Raw genomic sequence first — 22,005 nt, 5'->3', positions numbered from 1 at the left:
TTCATGTAAAGATAGTTTCCAACATTCACTTTTATAGGATTTTGAGTTCCAAATTTTTTCTCCCTCCCCTCCATCACCTAGATGACAAGTAATCTGATAGAGGTTATACATGTGCAATAATACTAAACAGATTTCCACATTAGTAATGTTGTGAAAAGAGTCAGAACCAAAGGGAAAAACCATGAGAGAAAAAAGAAAACAAAAGTGAAAACAGTTTGCTTCAGTCTGCATTCTGACACCATGTTTCCTTCTCTGGATGTGGTTAGCATTTTCCATTAAAGTCTTTTGGAATTGTCTTGTCTCGCAGTGTTGCTAAGTCTGTTATAGTTAACCATCTCACAGTGTTGCTCTGTTCTCCTGTTCTGCTCACTTCATTCAACATCAGTTCATATAAGTCTTTCCAGGTTTTTCTGAAAACATCCTTTTTATCATTTCTTACAGCATGAAAATATTTCATTACATTCATATGCCAAAACTTATTCAACCATTCCCCAATTGACGAGCATCCCCTCAATTTCCAGTTCTTTGCCACCACAAATGGAGATGCTGTATAAATATTTTGGTACATGTGGGTCCTTTTCCCAGTTTCATTATCCCTTAGAGATACAGATGTAGAAGTGATATTGTATCAAAGGATATGCTTACCTTTATAGCCCTTTGAGCATACTTAGTTCCATGTTGCTCTCCAGACTGGTTGGATCAGTCCACAACTCCACCAACAATGCATTAGTGTTCTAATTTTTCCACATCTTCTCCAACATTTATTATTTTTCTTTTTTGTCATAGTTGCCTATCTGACAGATGTGAGATGGTACCTCAGAGTTTTTTTTAATTTGCATTTTTCTAATCAGTGGTGATTTAGAGCATTTTTTCATGTCTATAGATAACTTTCATTTCTTCATCTGAAAACCGCCTGTTCATATCCCTTGACTATCAATTGTGGAATGATTTATATTCTTATGAATTTGACTCAGTTCTTTATATATTTTAGAAGTGAGGACTTTTTTAGAAACACTGGCTATAAAAAATATTTCCTAGCTTTCTGCTTTCCTTCTGATCTTGTTTGTATTTGCTTTGTTTTTGCCAAGCCTTTTTAATTTAATGTAATCAAAATTAATCCATTTTGCATTTCTTAATGTTCTCTATCTCTTTTTTGTTCCCTTCTCCCTAGATCTGACAGGTAAACTATTTGTTGCTCTCCTAATTTGCTTACAGTATCACTTTTTATGTCCAAATCATGTAATACTCATTTTGACCTTATCTTGGTGTACAGTGAGGTGTTGATTTATGCCTAGTTTCTGCCATACTATTTTCCAGTTTTCCCAGCAGTTTTTGCCAAATAGTGAGTTTTTTTCCCAGAAGCTGGAGTCTTTAGGTTCAGCTCTTTATTTTAAGAATGGTTGTACTTTTTAAAAACTTCAATCTTCTTTTTTCCTATGCTAAGGGATTATGAGTATGCTTTCAGTTCAGTTTGCCTAACATTTTTTCATCACCTTCAATTTGCAAGGAACATAGGCAGTGTTAGTGCTGTTGAGCTTATATTCTGTATGATACAGATCATCATCCCTTTTATAACTTTAGATTATTTTTTAAGAATTAAAAAAAATCACCATGTGTTTACCTGGTTTAGAGCTTTTTCAAACTTAGTTAAGTGTAGAGGCATCAGTCTTTCAGCAAACCTGTACTCCAAGCGTGTGTAACTTTGTAGGGTCTGTCAGAGTTTGTGTTCCACTAGTTTAGCCTTTAAGAACCCGAGGTCCCCACTTCCTTTCTGAAGCGAATCTGTTTCTCCAGCATCAGACATACAGACTGTCACTGGTCTCATACTAAAAGGTTTTCTGACTTAGTAGGATCTTGGAAAAGGTATTTTAAAATGTAGTCACCTTGCAATCATCAATAATTTGCTTCTTTTCTGAAGAGCAGAACATGGATTAGTTTGGGAGCATAAGAGGATGCTCTGGTATTTTCTTTGTTAAACCTTGTAGGAGAAGAAATGGAGCTTGTTTTACTTAACCCTCAATGGATACCACTAAGCTTCCATTATGGTAGCAGGCTTGTGACTCCAAACTACTCCATTGCCTCCACACAGAAGAACAGCTATACCTAGGTCAGAATGGGTATAACTGCCCCCTTTCGTAGCCACCTGCAGCTGGCAAACTGTTCTTTTCCTGAACCAGGTTTATCTTTAACTATACAGGGAAATATATAGCTTGTCTCATGGCGTGGCTTATAAGTTCTTTATTAAGCTCCCATAGTAATAGGTGCTCTAGAAAGCATACCAAGAAATACTGAAGGATTAGAATCATTGTTTATTTTAGAATTTTTTATAAATGTCATTTCCCTAGTCAGCTTATAAGAAATAAATTTGGGAAACTAATATTTTTGAGCCAAGATAAGGCAAATATCACAAGATTCCATCTTTTCAGTTGAACTTACTGGGAGACAAAGAGGAGAAGAAAAATTATATTGTGTTAATTATCTCAGATATGATCTTTAATGCTTATTTTCTCAAAATATCTTTTTTATACTACCCTTCTTGTGAAAGGATGACACAGTGTGATGGTTTTGGATTCTGGATGTTAGTTGTTTTACAGGATATTTTCTTCTTATCTTTCTTTCAGACATTTTTTTTTTCTAGTAGGATATTATAAACGTGCATTTGTATGATGGAGGGCCTCATTTTTTATCATGTCTAATAGAGTCTAGCTATTTATCAGAGATCATTCTTGGTTTGGAGGGCAGAGGAATGAAGAGAGAGCACTTCTGTCTTTTTCTGACATCAAAGTTACTTTCTCAGTTTCCTATAACAATGTTTTCTGTCTCTGCTTTTCATAGACTGATTGCTGAAGAAAATGGCGATAGTGTTCACACACCTCATAAAGGACCTCCTAGTGAAGATGCCAGCATTGCTTCTTCTGGTGTTCTCGATGCAGTTTCTAAATCAGCTCTTCCATCCCACACCATTCAGGCAGTAGAAGAACAGAGCACAACACCAGCGCCAGTGAAAAAGCCTAACAAGCTGAAGCAGCAGATAGATGTGAAGGCTGAACTGGAGAAGAGGCAAGGGGGAAAGCAGCTACTCAATTTGGTGGTGATTGGTAATGCCCTTTTCCTCTTAGCTTCAACTCATATGGTAGTCTCAACCTGTTGTCAGTTAGCAAAGTGGAAGCTAAAGTGACAACCTAAATGTTTAGATGAGTCAAATGTGGAATAGGAAATGAAGGCATTATCTCATGTTGCCTTTTTTTTTTTTTTTTTTTGCTTCCAAATAGCCCAAGACTTATGCTGCCATCTTTGAGCAGGGAAGTCATGTGAAATTCCTTCTTAGCTAGAAAATTCATTAGACAGCAACACATTTTACCCTTGCTAAACATATTTTAAAATTGATAATCTTGTTAGTTCCCTCTTTGGCCTCTCTAAAAAGATTTGATTTTTTTCTTCATATTGACTGTTCACTATTCATAGTAGAAGGTTCCTTTGATCATCTAGAACAGTGGTGTTTCTCAAATAAGAGACAGTGGCCACTAAACCATAGAGAAGGTTCCTTCTGAGCCACATATTGTCTTAGAAAGCCACATACCAACATCATCTATGTTGTGTTGTATTTTAATTTCAGTGTTCTAGGTGTGTTTGACACCTGACCTAGACCAATGCCTTGATTTTCTAAATAAGGACACTGAGGACCACAAAACTGAAGTGATTTCTGATTTCTTCTCAGTTATGTCTAGATTTTGACTGGAGCGCAAGTCTCCTGACTCAGCCTTATACCATGATTCGTCTTAGATGTTTAAATACTTCAAAAATAATTTAAGGTATTTATATTCTTAAACCACAGGATTTTGAAAGTCTCTTTACTGTGCATTTTACTCCACTGGTTCAGATTATAACTTATCCTTTCTTTTGCATCCTGTATGACTCTTGTCTATGTCTTCATATTAATTTTCCATGTAGAGTTCTACTCGATGCCTTAGAAACCTTTCTCAAGGTCATTTTGTATTTCATTTTTACCACTACAGAATTTTGGCTATATATCTGTTTTCCCTTGCCCTTGCTACATAACCAGCCTACTTACTTTTTTCCACCACATATTTTTGCTGATATCTTTTACACCACTTACTCTACGTAAGTCATTGTTGGAATTACCGCAGCTAAACCAATCTCTGTTGAGTAGCAGTTTTCATTGAGGAGAGCTTATAGTATTTGGGAGCTTGATATACTCAGTACCATATCATCTACAAAAAGGGCATCTTGAAAACATTACCATCAATGGATAATTTCTCTTCCCTTTGGACTCTGTGCTCAGCATTCTTAGTGACTCTTGTGAACACCTTTGTCAATCACTAGCTTCCATGTTTTATCCTTCACTTGACATTGAAGATCAAAGAATTGTTGAACAAAATTCTCTCTACAGTTGCATCTCTCAAGGAATTTTGAGTGATAGGAACAAATACACAAGAGACACAAGAGGGGACCCTGTAGGACTGCATTTTGTTCTATAAGTAAACCAAATAATTTTTCATAGCAAATGAACAAATAAAGCAGAATCTTATATTCTCTACATCTTTCAGTTAATTTTGTCATTGTGAAGATAAACTCTACTATAAGGAAGTCATCTGTGTAAACCTGTGTATTCCCTTCTCTGGTAGTCAGAAGGATACAGCATAAGCTGTATTGACATATGAACACTTTGATTTTTTTTTTCCTCCTTTACAACCCTTTCTCTCCCGCCCCCTCCCAAAAAAGAAATGAAACAACAATCTTTGCAACAAATGAGTGTAGTCAGGTAAAACATCTTATTGCATTGACCATATCCAAAATTATGTTTCTTATTCTACATATTAGATTACCACCTTTTTCAGGAGTTAAATTGCATTCTTAGTCGTTGGCCTTCTGGAATCATGGTTAATCACTACATTGATCAAACTTTCAAAGTCATTCATTTTTACAGTGTTGATGTTATAGTATAAATTGTTCTTGTGGGGCTCTCTGCCACTCCCAGCAGTATCTTCCAGATCTTCTCTGATCCCATCATCCTAACTTAAAATGACAGCACCAGTGTAGCAACTTCCAAAATCCCCTTCTGGATTAGAGCCACAGTGCCACAGACTTCTGCTCCCAAGGGACTGCCTCCAAGATTCTTCCTCAATTACAGGGTTCCTGTGCTGGTTACTTGCCCTTAGGTCAAATTTGTGATCTTGTGGTGGAAAGATAACTTACATGATTCTCTTTTGATTTCTGATCACTGTCTGCCTGGTCTGGGGCTTGTCATTATCCTCTTAGAAGAGTTGTCAGGGGAGTTAGGCGGCATCACTTCATCCTACTCTGCCACCTTGATTGGTCTCTCTAAGGCCATTATTTGTAATAGACTGTATCTTTTTTTTTTTGCATTATTTTGTTACCTGTCTTCCACTTTATATCCCTGAGATTATTGCTCTTGATGTTGACATAACTGAGGTGTTACAATAGTCAGTTCCTCTACTGTGTTTGGGGAACATTTACTTATTCTGTAGTTTTTGATCTCTTTGGTACTATTCCCCGTGTGTTGTGAGCTGATGAATGTATCTCTGCTGATTCATGATACTTATTATAGAAAGAGTTTATACCCATCTTTCCCCTTGGTCACTTCATCTAAGAAGGACCTTTGATCCCAACAGCACCTAGTCATTTCCCTGTTGGTAAAAACTCTGCCAAGATAAGGCTGCCACATAGAAATCCCACTATCCAGAAGTAACTTTTTAAAGAAAGTACCATATAGTACCTTTATGTATCTTTTTCCCACTTAACAACTGATTTCATCTGCTAACAAGTAAATATAGTAGTTTATTCCTTGCCTCATCTCCAGTCTCTGAATCTGTATCTACCAGTCTGTGTCTTTGGACTAGTCTCATTCCTCTACCTCAGAGAATCCTTCTCCTCCTTCAAGATGTGGCTTGAGCATCACCTTCTACACAGATACTTTGTTGATCCACTCAACTGTTAACTTCTCTGTCTCAAACTACTTTGTATTTTGTGTATAATACTCTTTATGTTTATATGTCCTTGTAATCTCCTTGTTGAATGCAAGCTCCTTACAAAGAGATTTGGTTGCATTAATTATATTTATATCCTTAGTACCTAGCACAGGGCCTAGAACATGATAATATTTAATAAGTATTTTTTGATTGATGAAATGGACAGCATGCAGCAGAGGGGAAGAAGGATGAGGAAGGCCCTGTGCTCATGCCATACAAAGCCTAGTTCACAGAAATGGGATGTTTTGTCAGAAGAGAAGAGAAAACTTGGCCGTGGGTGTGTGTGTGTGTGTGTGTGTGTGTGTGTGGTAAGTTTTGAAGGGCTGTCATCTGGAAGAAGGATTAGAATTATTCTGTTTGGTCTAGGAGTCCCAGGTAGAAGTACAGCAAAGAGAAAACTTCTGTACAATTAGATCTTTCTAAAAGTGAAATGGGCTGCTTGGAGAGGTGCTGGCTTCTTCCTCTTTGAAGGCTATCAAGCAGTCTAAAGTACCACTTGTTGGCTAATCTTAGAGGGAATCTTTTCAGATGTTACTGGTCAGGTGAGATTTTGTGATCCTCTTATCTCCTTATGGGCAAAAAGTGCTAATGAAATCAATGCCATTGTTTGCATATCTTAAAGTCTGAAAGTCATCACATCTAAGGATGAGTTATAGAAGTAATTTATGTTTCTACTGGTATCATTTACCCGATTAAAAAGACAATCTGATCTGTTAACAAATGGGTGGTAATGTATTCCTTGGTTCTTGATTCCTGAGAGATTATTGGTCTAGTGCCTGAGGATAGTGTACAGTGCCTGGAATGTAATAAGCACTTAATAAATACTTCTTCACTGCCAGACTGCTCATATGGTTTTTCATTAATGTACTCTTGATACATTTGTAGACCATTCTCTTAAAGATTGAATAAATATGAGAAAGTACGTATATAGGTCAGTAGTTAGTATTTTCTCTGTCACCTCTTGTTTAGTAATTTTTACATCTGTTTTAGATGAATTTAAAAATACATAATACATGTGATATATTAAATACTATTCACTAAAATCATTGCTAATTTTAAATAAAAATAATGCTTCTTAATGTGATTATCACCTAAAGAAAACTGCAAATATTAATTCTTGAACAATTTTCCTTAGGTCATGTGGATGCTGGGAAAAGTACTCTGATGGGTCATCTTCTTTACCTCCTGGGCAATGTAAATAAAAGAACTATGCACAAATATGAACAAGAATCTAAAAAGGCTGGTAAAGCCTCCTTTGCTTATGCGTGGGTCTTGGATGAGACTGGAGAAGAGAGGGAAAGGTAATTTTATGTTAGCATGTTTTAAATAAGTGATTTGAATTTATATATATAATCTTTTTTTAAAAAACTGTAGCTTATTACATTTTTCATGAAACATTCCAAGGAAAAATTTTATTTACAACATTCTTGGATAAGTTTTCAGGAGTAAGAAATTTTGGAATTTTACATATACTTTTTCTTTTAGTCCAGTATTTAATGTGGGTAGTTTGGTAGCAAAATGTAAATAAAACAAAAAATAATTGAAACAACAGGAGAAATCTCAAATGTCCTCCCCCATTTCTGTACAAAATTCTGATTTGTACTTTGAATTTAAAAGGAAACATTAATAAAGCACTTGATTTTATTTGAGGTTTTAAAAAAGGTGGGATCATTTCTAGGAAGTTCTCATTTATCCAAAATCAAATAACTATAGAAGTAATGTCAGTGGATTGTATAAGCAAAAAGAGAAATTAAAAAACAACCATACCCCTAGGAACATTTATTTTAAAACCACTTCTTATGTATGTTATAGCATACAGATTTAGCTTAGTGTCTTCTATCAGCTTTCTTAGACATCCTTATTTGAGACCTGAATATCTCCTGTCATGTTAGTGCATAGTTTATCTGCATGTTATTTTTTCATCTTTATGATTCAGCTCTAGGAATAAAGACCAGTAACTCAAGTCAAAAACAACTTCTTTTAGGTAACAAAATGTCTTTCAGTAAGAGTACTAAGAAGAAAACTCATTACTTTTTAATTACTATGTGGTGATTTTATCAATGTAATTTTCCTTTAGTGATATTTTGTCCAAATGCTGATATTTTCAGTGCTACTATTATGTTATTTCTTAGCTCATTTAATTTTTAAAATATATTCATTTCATCTTAATATTTTTTAGCGCATCACTAAATGACCCTCATCAATGTTTTTAAAATGAGATTGTTATTCCTCATAGCAGATACTGACATTTTGGCTAAATTTGTGATTTTCTGCTGTGTACAATTTTAACCTTATTTTTCTATACCACAAAAATGATCTTTGAAATTTTAAGCTTTCTTTTCTTTTCTTTTTTTTTTTCCTACACAGGGGATTAAAAAGTAGAGTCAAATGAGAGGACAAGCAGTTTTTCTTTTGTCCTTAACTTGAATGTGAAATCTTAATTTAATAATAGATAAGAGTTTATCCTGTTTATCCACTCAGGGGGGATCTGGATACACTTTGGTTTATTTCTGGTTTGAAAAATATTCAGACTGGGTCATTTGTAATTATAACAAAGAGGTATGATCCTTTTTCCTTTGGGTCCATTGAACTAGACCCTTGGTCTTACCTAAGGAAAATGCCAATTTTTCTGGGTGGTCTATTAGATAGCCTATTCAATTCAATTTAAGATTCGGAATGGACCAAGATTCTTTTAGACTTCTTATCCACCATACCTGTGGACTTCGTTGCCTTCCCATAGGCGTCTGGGATAGCACTGAGTTGGTCTCTAAATATTCTTTTCATCTTGATTAAGAGTTGGAGTACACAAAGTTACTTTAAAAATAAACAGATCAAGTTCTGGGTTTTTTTTTTTAATGTCTGTATAAACCTCAGCTGATGGCCAGTTTTACGTGTAACTTTGGTGAACAAAAGTTGATTAGAACAAGATAGTTTAGACAAACCTTTGGAGCTTATTGTAAAGGAATTTTGAATATTGAATGTATGTCATTTTTAATAGAGTATTCTAATATATGAGGTGGGTTTTGTTTTGTTTTTATTTTTCTTAGGGGAGTTACGATGGATGTAGGTATGACAAAGTTTGAGACCAAGACCAAAGTTATTACATTAATGGATGCTCCAGGCCATAAGGACTTCATTCCAAATATGATTACAGGAGCTGCCCAGGTAATAAAAAAATTGTTAACTTTATTTTGTTGATGTCATATGTAATATTGTGATTATGAATTTAAAATTAAAGGTCATTTAGCTTTAAATTTTACTTCAGGAAGAAAAAGATTAGATTATAATAATAGCCCTTTTCGTTAACTTGTTTTATCTATACTTAGCAAACACTTTTCTATTGTTTTTGTTGTTTTTATACAGATAAAAATAATGGCAAAATAACAGACATACTTCTGTTTATATTTTGATGGTAGATTTGGGAGTTGTTTTCATGTCAGCATTTAATTTCCACACTCTGACACCCTCTCTCCCCAAAAACTTAACCATTTAAAAATAATTAACTCAATGTTAAAATTAATTTAAAATATTTTTATATTGAATTTTAAATATTTAAAGAGATGACAAGCATCTCTTGTCATGTTGGCAAAGAATGGGAAACTGAGAGGTTTGCCAATCATTTGGAGAATGACTGAACAAGTTATGACAAATGAAGGCGATAGAATAGTATTGTTTGGAAGGAAACGGTCATATGTAGGAAACCTGAGAAAATTTCCATAAACTGTTGCAGTGAAGTGAGCAGAATCAGGAGAACAATTTATACAATAGCAACAATATTCGTAAAGATAACTTTGAAAGACTTAGGAACTCTGATCAACACAATGACCACCTCCAGTTCCAGAGGACTCGTGATGACACGTGCTACCTGTTTCCAGATACAGATGATGAACTGAGAATGCAGATTGAAGCATATTTTTTTGGACTTGGCTACTGTGGGAATTTGTTTTTCCTGATTATGTGGTTTTGTAATGAGTTTTGTTTTTCTTGCTTTCTCGGTAGGGATATGGTAGAGATGAGAGGAGAAGAATTTGAACCTGAAAATAAAATAGAATTTAAAAAAGTAAAACTATACTAGAAAAAAGTATTTGTAAGAAATGAAGTAAGAGGCAAACCATGGAATTATAAGTGAAATAAAAGGACTGGAGAAAAGAATTGAAAGGACAATACAGAGTTTGTAAGAGAATATCTTGCTCAGGTTATAGACTCCCAAAAAATTAGAATAGACCTAACTGAACTTGATGACTCTATAAAACAACTGAAAATATTAGAATAAAACCAAAAGGTTGAAATAGTGGAACAGAATTCATGTTATCTACTATTAAAAATAAATGACCTGGGAATCAGGTAGAAAAATGATTTAAGAATCATTGGATTCTCTGAGAATCATGACCAAAACCAACAAATCTGGATACCATAGTTCAAGAAATCATCAGTGAAAACTGCCCAGATATATTAGAACCAGAGAACAAAGTGAAAATTGAACCCACTAGTTACTTCCTTAAAATCTGGAAATTAAAACTCCCCAAAATATCATAGTCCAAACCCAGAGCTTGAAGATTGAAGAAAAAATATGCTAACAGAAAGAAAGAGTTCAAGTATCATAGAACCACTATTAGAGTCACATAAGACCTATATTATTAAAGGAACAAAAATCTTGGAATATAATATTCCAAAAAAAATGAAGGAAGAACCAAGCAAAACTGACTTTTATCTTCCTAGGGGGAATCAGAAGGAAAGAAATGGTAAGAATAAGCTGAGAATAACAAAATATTTATATTTCTTAAAAGTTTAAATGAAATTTCCTTACAGGAAACAGGAGAGAATTTACAATTTCCAGTTAGTATGAAAACTATCTCAAGGATTGAGACAATGAAGATGTAAATAATTCCATGTTTCATGTACCTAAATGTTGTTTCTTTTTTGGTGAAATCATATCGAACACATATACATATGTAAATGGTTGTATTAGAGTGTATAGGCAAAAATCTAACCTTTGACAATTTGAGAAATTGATGATAATCATAGATATTGTGCCTTACCCAAGGCTATGTTGTTAGTTTATGGATATCCAGAGCCAGGACTAGAACTGAGACTCCTAATCTGTATCTCTTTCCACTATATCACAGTACCTTAAGAGATACATTTTCAGTTTTCTAGCAGGCATCAGAGGCTCTGGATTTAGACAGAACAATGGTTCAGAGGTAAATAGAAATGATTGGATAGGTTGCCAAGGATAATTTTAAAAGAGAAAAGTCAGTTCAAGGAAAATTGAGTACTGTAGTATCAAAGAATCATAGTATCTAAGAGAAAACAGGTACCTCAGAGGTCAGTGTAATCTAACATGTACTTCAGCCAGAATCTCCTCTGTTACCTCCAGCAAGGGGTCATTCAGCCTTTGCTTGGAACATTAAGCAGCTCACTCTACTTTTTAATAGCTCTAATTGCCTAATATATTACTCAATATAATATTATTATAATTTATAATAATCAGTAAGGGATGATGACTGAACATGTGATTTAATTGATCCAGGGAACTCCTAAATTAGGAGAATCCTTCTATTAATGTAAATAGGCACTTTGCCTACAATTTAGTTTCAAGAGAGTTTCCTAGAACACTGAGAAGTTAAGTGACTTGCCTAGGGTCACAGCCAGTCTGTGTCAGAAGCAAGACTGGAACCCAGATCTTGTTAGTTCTAGGGCCAACTTTATTATGATATATAACTTGCCTCTTTGTGTCCTACAGCTGTTGCTTCTATATCTGCCCTTTGGAACCAAACCCTCTTGCACATAATAACCTTCTGAATTTTTTGATGCTTAACATAGCTTCCAAAAGTTTTCTCCAGACTAAGTATTTCTTTTTATTTCTTCATATTTAATTTCGTCAATTCTATCATAACTGATAGAATTTTGTAGAAGGGACCCCAGAGGCCTTTTGGTCCATTTTATTCCTGAACAAAAGCTACCTTGGGACATTATGTGACAGTTCTTGACATATAGAATGTGCTTAATGAATGCTTTTTCATTCATTCATTCCAGACCATCACTTAATGCAAATATTTTTTTTCTAATCAATGCTTTCTCTTATTCTAATTGCATTGATTTTATTCATACCTAAGCTTTTCATTTTTATCTTTTGTAATTTCACCTATCCCTGGTTTGGTTAAGAATTTTTGCCTTCAATATCACTTGTGAAAGTTTAGTTGTTCTAACTCTTAACACCACCATCCTCCCAGTCACCCAGGCTTAAAACCTGGTTGTTATCCTCAATTTCCCACTCTCACCTCCCAACCCCCTTCCCCATAGCCAAGCTGTTACTAAGTCCTGTTGATTCAGCCTTCTCTCATGTATACACCTTTCTCTCCTGGCACCGCCACATTGGTGTAGGATTTTATCACCTTATACCTGGACTACTATAGTAGCCTTCTGGTTGGTCTCCATGCCTCAGGTCTCTTTCCCCACTTCAATCCGTCTTTCTTACCCTGCTGTCAAATTGAACTTCCTAAGGTTTAGGTCTGACCATGTCCATTCCCCCATCCCATTCAGTAAACTCCAGTGGGCTCCTGTCGACTCCAGGAACAAATAAAAAGTCCTCTGCAATTCAAAGCCCTTCATGACCTGACCCACCTCTGTCTTTCCAATCTTTTTACATCATACTCTTTCCCCTATACCCTCTCCCCAGTATCCTCTGCATTCTGTACAATATTCTCCATCTCCAGACTACTTGCATTTTCATTGGCTGCCTTCTATGCCTGGAATTTTCTCCTTCTTTACTTCCCTGGCTTCCTTCAAATCCTAGCTAAAATCCTACTTTCTATGAAAAAAAGCCTTTCCTTATCCACCTTATTGCTATTGCCTCCCTCATTGATTATCTCTATTTCTTGTTTGTACATAATTGTTTGCTTCTTGTCTCCCTGATTTTGTGTTGTTTGTTCTTATGTGTTGTCTCCCTCAGTTGGATCTCCTTACAAGCAGGGACTGTTTTTGCTTTTCTTTGTGTCCCTAGCACTTACTATAGTGAATGAATGACTAATCTCATTCCCTCCTATTTTTTTTTTTGTGATGTTATCATTTGTATTCAGATTGCATGTCCATGTTTATTATTTTACATTGTGTGTGATATTTATCTAAAACTAATTTCTGCCAAATAACTTTTCAGTTATCCCAGTAGTTCTTGTTAATATGGAATTCTTCCCCAAGAAATTTATGTTTTTGGGTTTATTGATGTGGCTTTTCAAAAAACTTATGACTTTCCTTCCTCTTCTTCAGGCTGATGTTGCTGTTTTAGTTGTAGATGCCAGCAGGGGGGAATTTGAAGCTGGGTTTGAGACTGGAGGACAGACACGAGAACATGGACTCTTGGTTCGCTCTCTTGGAGTAACACAGCTGGCTGTTGCAGTTAATAAAATGGATCAGGTAGTCGATAGCTTTTTTTCATGTGAGTTCTTTTAATCCTTGCTATTAATTCTACAAGAAAAAAAAACCCAGACTATTATTCCTTCTTAATCTGTCTTTGCTCATTATCTCAATTGAAAATGTATAAAAATGTTTCCTTTTTTCCTGACTCCTCAGTGTGTATGTCAGCGAGGCTATCATTTAACTCATATATAACCTCAGCTTGGATTGAGGGCCATTTTTTAATATTTAGGACTCTTCACCCCACCCCTACCCCCCCATTCATTGGTATTCTCTGGTCCTTTATCTTTAACTAACATTTGATATTTTTTCATGGATGCTTAGCATGGTGTTAAAAATTTCCATGAAAATATGGAGGAAATGATTTTTAACTCCTCACTGGAGTAAGATCAGATTTTCTGACCTCTGTCCCTAATATTCTCAATTATATTTTATTAAGATATTTTGTAATTTACTTGTGAAAGTATTCTTAAAATATATTTTTTTCATGGTATGTTACATCAGGTTAATTGGCAACAGGAAAGATTTCAAGAGATTATTGACAAACTAGGACACTTCCTTAAGCAGGCTGGTTTTAAGGTAAGGTACCTTTTAAACTTTGGGGGTTATTTTTCTTTATAGCATAGTGAGTTTATATTCGCCACTGCTGTAATAGAGAAGTGCTTATAATAATTATCATTAAGCAAGTTGCTAAATAATGCTTATTTTTTTATAGAAAATTGAGAGGACTTTTTGATGGCAATTCATGATCAGGTCATTTCCACCCTAAGATATACAGGTAATCCCATAAGAATCCTGGACTTACTGATCAATACAGCTTAAGCAGGAAGGCAGTATAAATTGTACAGTATATCACTGCAGGCTGCAGACATTTAGTATCTACCGAGTATCTGGTCCAAGTAGCTAGAATTATACACCAGAAGCTCTGTCTTTCTTGAACTAACAAAGCATAAATCCCTGAGAATTCAACAAACTAAGCTTCAATAAATCTAGACCAATATATATTTAAAACTATATAGAGAGCCAACAGAAGAAATCAAAATCTTGTGGGAGTAAAATAAAGTATGTGTTAATCTGTATTGCCTTTTCTATCTCCTTTGGGAGTTGTCCTAAAGATTCTTTCACTGAGGCTATATAGCAGAAGAATTTATATTCAACTATAAAAAGCAGTTAATTTTTGATTTTTTTTTGATTTGCTTATACAATATTTTAAAAAACATTAAATATTTTTAAAAACATGCTAGTTGACTAATTGTTCAATAATTACATATATCAACTTGTCTCAGGACTATTTCAATTTGAATTTTATCAAAAAAGATGAGAAGAATGAAATGACTAATGATGACAATACTATGCTTTCAATACAGTGTTTTATAAAAATTTAATTTTTTTATATTTTTCATTTAATAACATTTTCTTTTCTTCTCACTTCTCCCCATTCCCATTGTACCAAAAGGAAAAAGAAAAATCCCCATAACAGATATGTGTAGTCAAGGGAAGTAGATTGCCTCATTAGACATGTCCAGAAATGTATGTCTCAGTATCCATTTTTATCCATTGTCACTGTATATATTGTTTTCCTTCTTCTACACATTTCACTGCATGGATTCATACAAGTCTTCCTAATTTCTTCTGAAACTGTCTGTTTTTTCATTTCTTATGACTCAGTAATATTCCATTATATTCCTGTACCATGATTTGTTCAGTTATTGCCCAATAGATAGGCACCCAGTTAGGATCCAGTATTTTTGCTGCTACAAAAAGAGCTGTGCTAAATATTTTTATAGATATGAATTCTTTTCCATTTTCTTTGATCTCTTTAGGGAATGTGCCTAGTAAGTTATATTGCTGGGTCAGAAGATATGCACAGTTTAGTGAACTTGGATGATTTTTCCAAATATCTTTCTAGAATGACTGGACAAATTTATAAGTCCACCAATAGTGCTTCAGTATTTTCCCATAGTCTGCAATGTTTTTGTTACATTTATATGTATTATATAATTTTATTTCTGAATTTTTTTTGAGTTTTACAGGACAGGTGGTGTCCTGATGTATCCTCACTTTACAGATGAGGAAGCTGAAGCTTGAAAAGATTATGACTTTCCTTTGTTATGTGACTGACATAAGATTTTTAAGTGGCAGATTTAGGGTGAAAACCCAGGTCTTCAGGTCAGTCTTCTAAGTATTGTTCCACATTACCTTTCTTTAAAAAAGGAAGCAATATGTACAAGGCTAAAAAAAAAAAAAAAAAAAGCCCTAGCATTTCAAGATTAATAAAAGTATATCCTGTTTAATATTCAACAGAAGAAAATTTGCTCTTTTAATGGCCTTCCCTAAGCCTCTCAACTGTAAGAGTATCTCTTCCCACCCACTCCTTACTACACTTTCATACCGTAATTAAATTATAGTTTTTTGTGCATTGTTTTCCCTACTAAACTGTAAGACCTGAAAAGAATATAGGATACAGCTTATTCTAATTACAGTGTTTAGTACAATGATTTATACATAACAGGTGCTTGGTAAATATGGAAAGAATGAAGGAAACTTGGGCTGATCCTTTTATTTTTATGAATCCCCCCTTGTGACAGCAAACAAGTTAAGCAAAACTAACCCATACAGTTACTACATGTTACAATATGTACAACATTTTACCCTTTCTGTTAAGAGGAGGGCAGTATGTTTTGTTATGACCAAAATTGGATATTGCATTAACTCAGAGTTTAAATTCCTTTAGTGTTCTTTTTATTTAAATCAAGGTAGTTGTGTATATTTTTCTTCTGGTTCTCCTTATTTCGCTGTTCATCAGTCCATGCACTTCTTCCTATGTATCTTTGTATTTCTCATATTCATTTTATACTGCAAAAATTTAATTTTGTTTGCAAACTGTAATTTGTTCACTCATTAACTTAGGAGTAATCCCTTTGTTCCTAGTTCTTTGTAATTTAAAATAAAGTGTGGCTATGAATATTTTTATATTTTCAACTTCTCTTTCAATTAATCTGAACTCCTCAGGGTATATGCCAAATACTTTATTTGGGGATTATTTGGGGAAAAATTAGAAATGGTTTATTTTTATCGAATAATTCCAAAATATTCCCAAAAATGGGTGACCTAATCCATAGCACCAGCAGAACAGTAGCATTTCAGTATGATTTTGGTCCCACAGTTCCTCCAAAACTGATTATCCCTTCTCTCTCTCACCCCTCCCCTTTTTTTTTTCATCTTGCCTGTTTGCTCAGTATGAGATGAAGTCTTAGAGGGTTTTTTTAAATTTGTAATTAAGGATTCATCTCCTACCTCTAGTTGTTAATACTTTGCTCCTCCTGTTGTTTCCCCTCAAAAAAATTTTTAAAAAAATTATTTGACCTATTTACATTCAGGTTCCTTATTTGTAGTTCACTGTGGTAAATGATATGATATGCTACTCTAAACGTTATTTTTGCAAAGCTGCTTTCCAGTTCTCTCCATAGTTCTTAAATAGGGTATCCATTTCCTGTAATTTGTGTTCTTTGGTTTATCAAAAACTAGACTACTGTTTATCTGTTTCAGTTAACTACTTTTCTACTTTTTACTTTATATCAAATAGTTTTATAATAACTAACTTATGTTTTTGTTTCTGGTATGCTGTGGCCCTTTCATTTCTGTTTTTCCATTGTTGCTCTTGAGATTCTTGACCTTTTGTTTCCTCGAAGTGAGTTTTGTTTATTTTGTCTATTAAAAAGTATCTTCTTGATAGTATGTTGCAGTAATGTGGTCTGCTCTCTTAAAGTATTTTGCATTTTGTGTTCTAATCCATATCTGTCATTGGTCTTTTCCAATGTTTTTTACATTTTATGTTTTTGGTTTCATTTAAAATAATTGCTGTTAGAATCTACTTCTAGCATCCTTCTTTTCTTCTTCCTTCTGTATCTGCTTTTTTTTTTCCTCTTTCAGACTTTTGGTATCCTCCACTCTCTCCACACTTTGGTTCTCCACTCTGGTCCTAAAATTTTATTTCTTGGAAGGATTTAATAGATTTAGTCTATTAATATGATGAAGCTTAGAGTATTAGCTCTTCTAGGCAAATTTACATTTTGATTGATTGAAAAAAAAAGCCTGAGTAAAGTTGTAAATATGGAATTTCAGGTTTCTATAAGTAGAGGGGGAGGGTAGCAAGAGTTTTTTGATTCATTTCCTAGCCTTAAGTCTCTTCCCAAGTTAGTCCATTCTCCAACTCAGGTATTATATTGATCTTCTTAAAGCACAGGCTTAATCATGTCAGATTTCTCCCTGTACTGGTCAATAAACTTCAGACTTCTCTTTTCTCCAAAATGAAATATAAAATCTTGTTTTTTACTCAAAACCCTTCATCACCTGGCATCTTCCTACTTACCTAGTGTTCTTACACCTTGCTCCCCTTTACATAGTCTTCATGAAGCATAAATTTGAAGCATGTATGTGGCAGACACTTTGCTAAGCACTTGGGACACACATACACACACACACACACACATCAAAGCAAGCCCTACTTTCAAGGAGTCTACTGGGAGAGATAACATGTTAACAACTGTGTACAAACATATACATACATATGTTCAAGCATGCTCAACTTTTCATGATCTCATTTGTGCTTTTTCTTGGCAAAGAATATTATGTATATACATATATGTGTGTATATGTATGTGTGTAGATACACACATACATATATGCCTACATATGTATATATTGGATACATTGGCAGTAATCATTTTACTAGTACTAATATATTTCAAAATGCCCACAGTTGGGAAATGTAGTATCCCATATGAGAAGTAGCAGGGAGGCCAGCCTCAACTGGTTGAAGAATATGTGGAAGGGATTAAGGTGGAAGAAAACTGGAGAGGTAGGATGGGGCCAAGTTATGAAGTGCTTTGAATGCCAAACAAAATTTTATATTTGATCCTGGAAATAATAAAACTGTGTACTTTTTTTTAAGTTGTGTAGTGGGGATGAAATAAAAATTTGTCCCTCCACTTATCTCAGACCCTCTTTCCACCTACAAGAAAATTTTGAGAAAACAAAAATTATTTTAATTTTTTTTCTCCCCTGGTAGACTACCTCTTAAATTGGTTAGATAGTACAGAACATATGTACAGGGTTCAGAGGAAGTAAGAAAGGTAATTAAAGGATGAAAAAAGAATGGATTTTGAGAGAAAGTTAAATGATTTAGCTTATTTACCCTGAATCAGGATTCTGGCATGGAAAACCACATAAGCCTTCAAATACATGCATTTACTATCTGCAGATTATATATAGTACATTTTATTTCCTTTTTTTGGTTAATATGTGTTCCTCTCATATCCTTTGCTGATGTCCTCATATCTGTTTATTCTTACCAAACATAATCTGTCAGTTGTCAATTGTTAAATACCTACTGTATGCATATGAACTTGCCAGATGATATCTAGGTCTGCCTAGACTTACATTTGCATCAGTGGAATTATAAACCTTGGCATGGATTGAAAGTGAACAGACAGGTATGATCAAGAAGTTAGTGAATCTATACACACTTACTAAGAGCCTATCATGTTCCACCAACTGTGCTAGTTTCTTAGGGGTGCAAACTTGAAAGTAAAATAGTCTCTGCCATGAGCTAAGTAGGTGGCTCAGTGGATACAGCACCAGGCCTGGAGTCAGAAAGACATGAATTTAAATGTGCCTTCATTAGCTGTGTGACCCTGGCCAAGTCACTTAACCCTCTTTACCTCAGTTACCTCGGTATAAAATGAGCTTGAGAAGGAAATGGCAAACAACTCCAGTTTCTTTGCCAAGAAAGCCTCAAAAGGGGTCATGAAGAGTCAGATACAATTGAACAACAATGAAGTCTTGCTTTAAAAGCTTATGTTCTATTGGAAGATACAAGAAGTCTCCAGATAAGTACAGTCAATAGAAACAAAAGATCTCTTGAAGGAAGTGGAACTTGAATGAAGTCAGTCTGCATCATTACAACAACTTGGTGAAAACATGACTTCTTTTTTTCAGTTCACAAAAATATGTTCTTGTGAATTTCCCAAATAAATATTCTCATTTAAAAAAACTTTTTTTGTGTTCTTATCTGGATTAACAAGCACAGACATTTCTATATGCAAAGAACAGAAAAAGAGGACTGTATGAGAAACTGAATGTTACATACAGTTTGATTTCTTTATTCTTAAGTATTTAATAAATTCCAGGACAACTACGTAACACAGTTAATATAGCACCAGATCTGGTGTCAGGAAGACTCATTTTCCTGAGTTCAAATCCAACCTCAGACACTTAATCAGCTGTGTGATCCTTCACAAGTCATTTAACCCTGTCTGCCTCAGTTTCCTCATCTGTAAAATGAGCTGAAGAAGGAAATGGCAAACCATTCCAGCATCTTTGCAAAGAAAACCCCAAATGAGATCACAGAGATTCAGATATGATTGAAACAAATGAACAACAATAATATAAGTTGAACATAGTTCTAAAGCTCTCCAGCTTATCTGTCTCCCTCTGAACTTCCTTCTGTTTTCATTATATATTTTAAAAAATGCTTCACTGATTCCTTTTTCTTCCTTTTTTCTTCTTTGGAATCATTATCTCTAACCTCTCTTGTTCAGTCCTCTATCTGTTTCACCAAGCTACTTCTCTGCATAGCTTAGAAAGGATACTACAACATGTTGCCAAGTAAGAAACTGAAATCGTTTTATGGACATTTTTCAATGTACAGTTATGCATGATTATTTGAAATAGTTTTTAGTTGATTGCAGTTCCTGTCAATAGTGAGGTAAATTAAATCATTGCTCTTTGAAGCAGTTTGATTCTCTCAGGGAATGGAAATGCAGTGCAGGAAGATTTTTCCCCATAGTGTAAAAAAGGACTCAGGCAGTTTCTCACTGTTTATCAAAATTGAAAAGCCTTCTATTCCCATTAATTCTATCCTACTCACTTCTGCTATGAAAAGATATCTTACTGTTTCCCTCCCTCGCCCCCGAAAAGAAATTGTTTTATCATAATTTGTCTTCTTTGTAAATAGGAGAGTGATGTGGCCTTCATCCCTACAAGTGGTCTTAGTGGAGAAAACCTAATTACAAAATCTCAATCAAGTGAACTAACAAAATGGTATCAAGGAAAATGTTTGTTAGAACAAATTGGTAAGTAAAATTGCCTGATGGTATTTTCTGTATTGTTAATTGTTCAGAATTCTTTAATAAAAAGGGGTTTTTGTTTGTGTGTGTAGTAGAAATTTGATGTGATTATTAAGAAGGAAAGCAGTATTTAAATTAAAACTTTGATATCTTTAAGTCTTTATCTTTTTTTCCCTCAGATTCTTTCAAGCCTCCACAAAGATCTATTGAAAAACCTTTTAGATTATGTGTATCTGATGTTTTTAAAGGTAAGTAATATGATATTTTTCAGAGTTTGGTCATTTTCTCATAATGTAGGCATATTACTTCCTAAAATGCTTGTAACTTTATTAAAATTTTACTATAGATGTGAAAACACTAAAATAATAAAAAATAAAATAATCATTGCCCTACATTGTCATTAGAAATATGCTTCTGTTCTCTGTAGATAGCAAACTGAGAATGAAAGCTTGAACTTTGCTTTTGAAATAATTGATAAATCTTTTAGAGAGTCAGCTTTCCCCAGAATGTAATGTGGTCTGATGATGCTTTGTGGTGTCTTGCTGTCCTGAAAGAAAAAATTTTCCAAATTCAGAGGTTTTTTCTTTCCTTGTTATTTCATATATTGCATATATTTATATACACTAGGGCTCAGATTGAATCATAGTTTGCATTATTATTATACTGGTATTGTGGGAATTATCTTAGAAAATACTTAGTTGGTCATTATAGAAATGTTAATTTGAGTATAGTGTCTTGGTAATAAAAAGCAAGAATTGTAGAGAGATTAATCGATTATTTCATGAGTATGTAGTTATTCAGGCTATGGCTTAAATTGAACTTGGCTCCCAATGTATTTCTTTAGCTTTTAGAAGATACTGTTGTTTTCCATTTTAAAATATTCATTGAGTATTTATTGTGCACAAGCTGTGCTGAATACAGTGTAGACGAGAACACCAAGTATATGATACTACCCCTGCTGTGAACCTCAAAAACTTGCACTTTAATTATGTGTTGTAATATTTGTTGTCATCTTATTAAAACTTAAAAGCCCAGTGTTGATCCCTAGCAGCATTCTACACCAAAAAATTAAACAGATGGTTTGTAAGTACTTAAAAAAGATTGTAGGGACAAGGAGCCAATATAGCGTCAACTAAGTAAAAATCATGCTATACCAAATATAATTTCCTTTATTGATTCACAGTAGTATCAAAAACCAGGCTGCTCGACTGAAGTAAACAGGGGATATTGAACAGCAATAAATAGAAAGTTTTTTATATAATTTGAAACAGTTTTATGATTACAGGGTTCAGCGTTCTGGCTTGTTGGAATTTCATGTGAAAAAGTGCTGGGAATTTTATCTGACCAAAAGCTCAGAATGAGGCAGTATGCTTAATCTAAAAGAAAGTTAATCCAGCCTTACATTCAGGGAAGTATAGTATTTCAGTCTTGGGAATATTGTTTTCCTTTCT

The 22,005-nt window shown here is 34.2% G+C and overlaps 1 protein-coding gene across 3 annotated transcripts in view; it reads left to right on the top strand.

Annotated features, from left to right (window-relative positions):
• The window catches only part of HBS1L (HBS1 like translational GTPase), a 125,448-nt gene that overhangs the window by 81,779 nt on the left and 21,664 nt on the right, over nt 1–22,005 (top strand). For all 3 annotated transcript variants that reach the window (XM_072643403.1, XM_072643406.1, XM_072643404.1), the window contains 7 exons: nt 2,836–3,098; nt 7,147–7,312; nt 9,059–9,176; nt 13,278–13,424; nt 13,929–14,003; nt 20,443–20,560; nt 20,734–20,802. In XM_072643403.1, the coding sequence (XP_072499504.1) occupies nt 2,836–3,098; nt 7,147–7,312; nt 9,059–9,176; nt 13,278–13,424; nt 13,929–14,003; nt 20,443–20,560; nt 20,734–20,802 (956 nt within the window). The remainder of the gene's footprint in view (nt 1–2,835; nt 3,099–7,146; nt 7,313–9,058; nt 9,177–13,277; nt 13,425–13,928; nt 14,004–20,442; nt 20,561–20,733; nt 20,803–22,005) is intronic.

The sequence above is a fragment of the Notamacropus eugenii genome, chromosome 2 (genome assembly GCF_028372415.1).
Source record: "Notamacropus eugenii isolate mMacEug1 chromosome 2, mMacEug1.pri_v2, whole genome shotgun sequence".
Taxonomy (NCBI): Eukaryota; Metazoa; Chordata; class Mammalia; order Diprotodontia; family Macropodidae; genus Notamacropus; species Notamacropus eugenii.
Note: the sequence above shows the minus strand (reverse complement) of the source record. Positions and strands in the feature narration are given on the sequence as shown.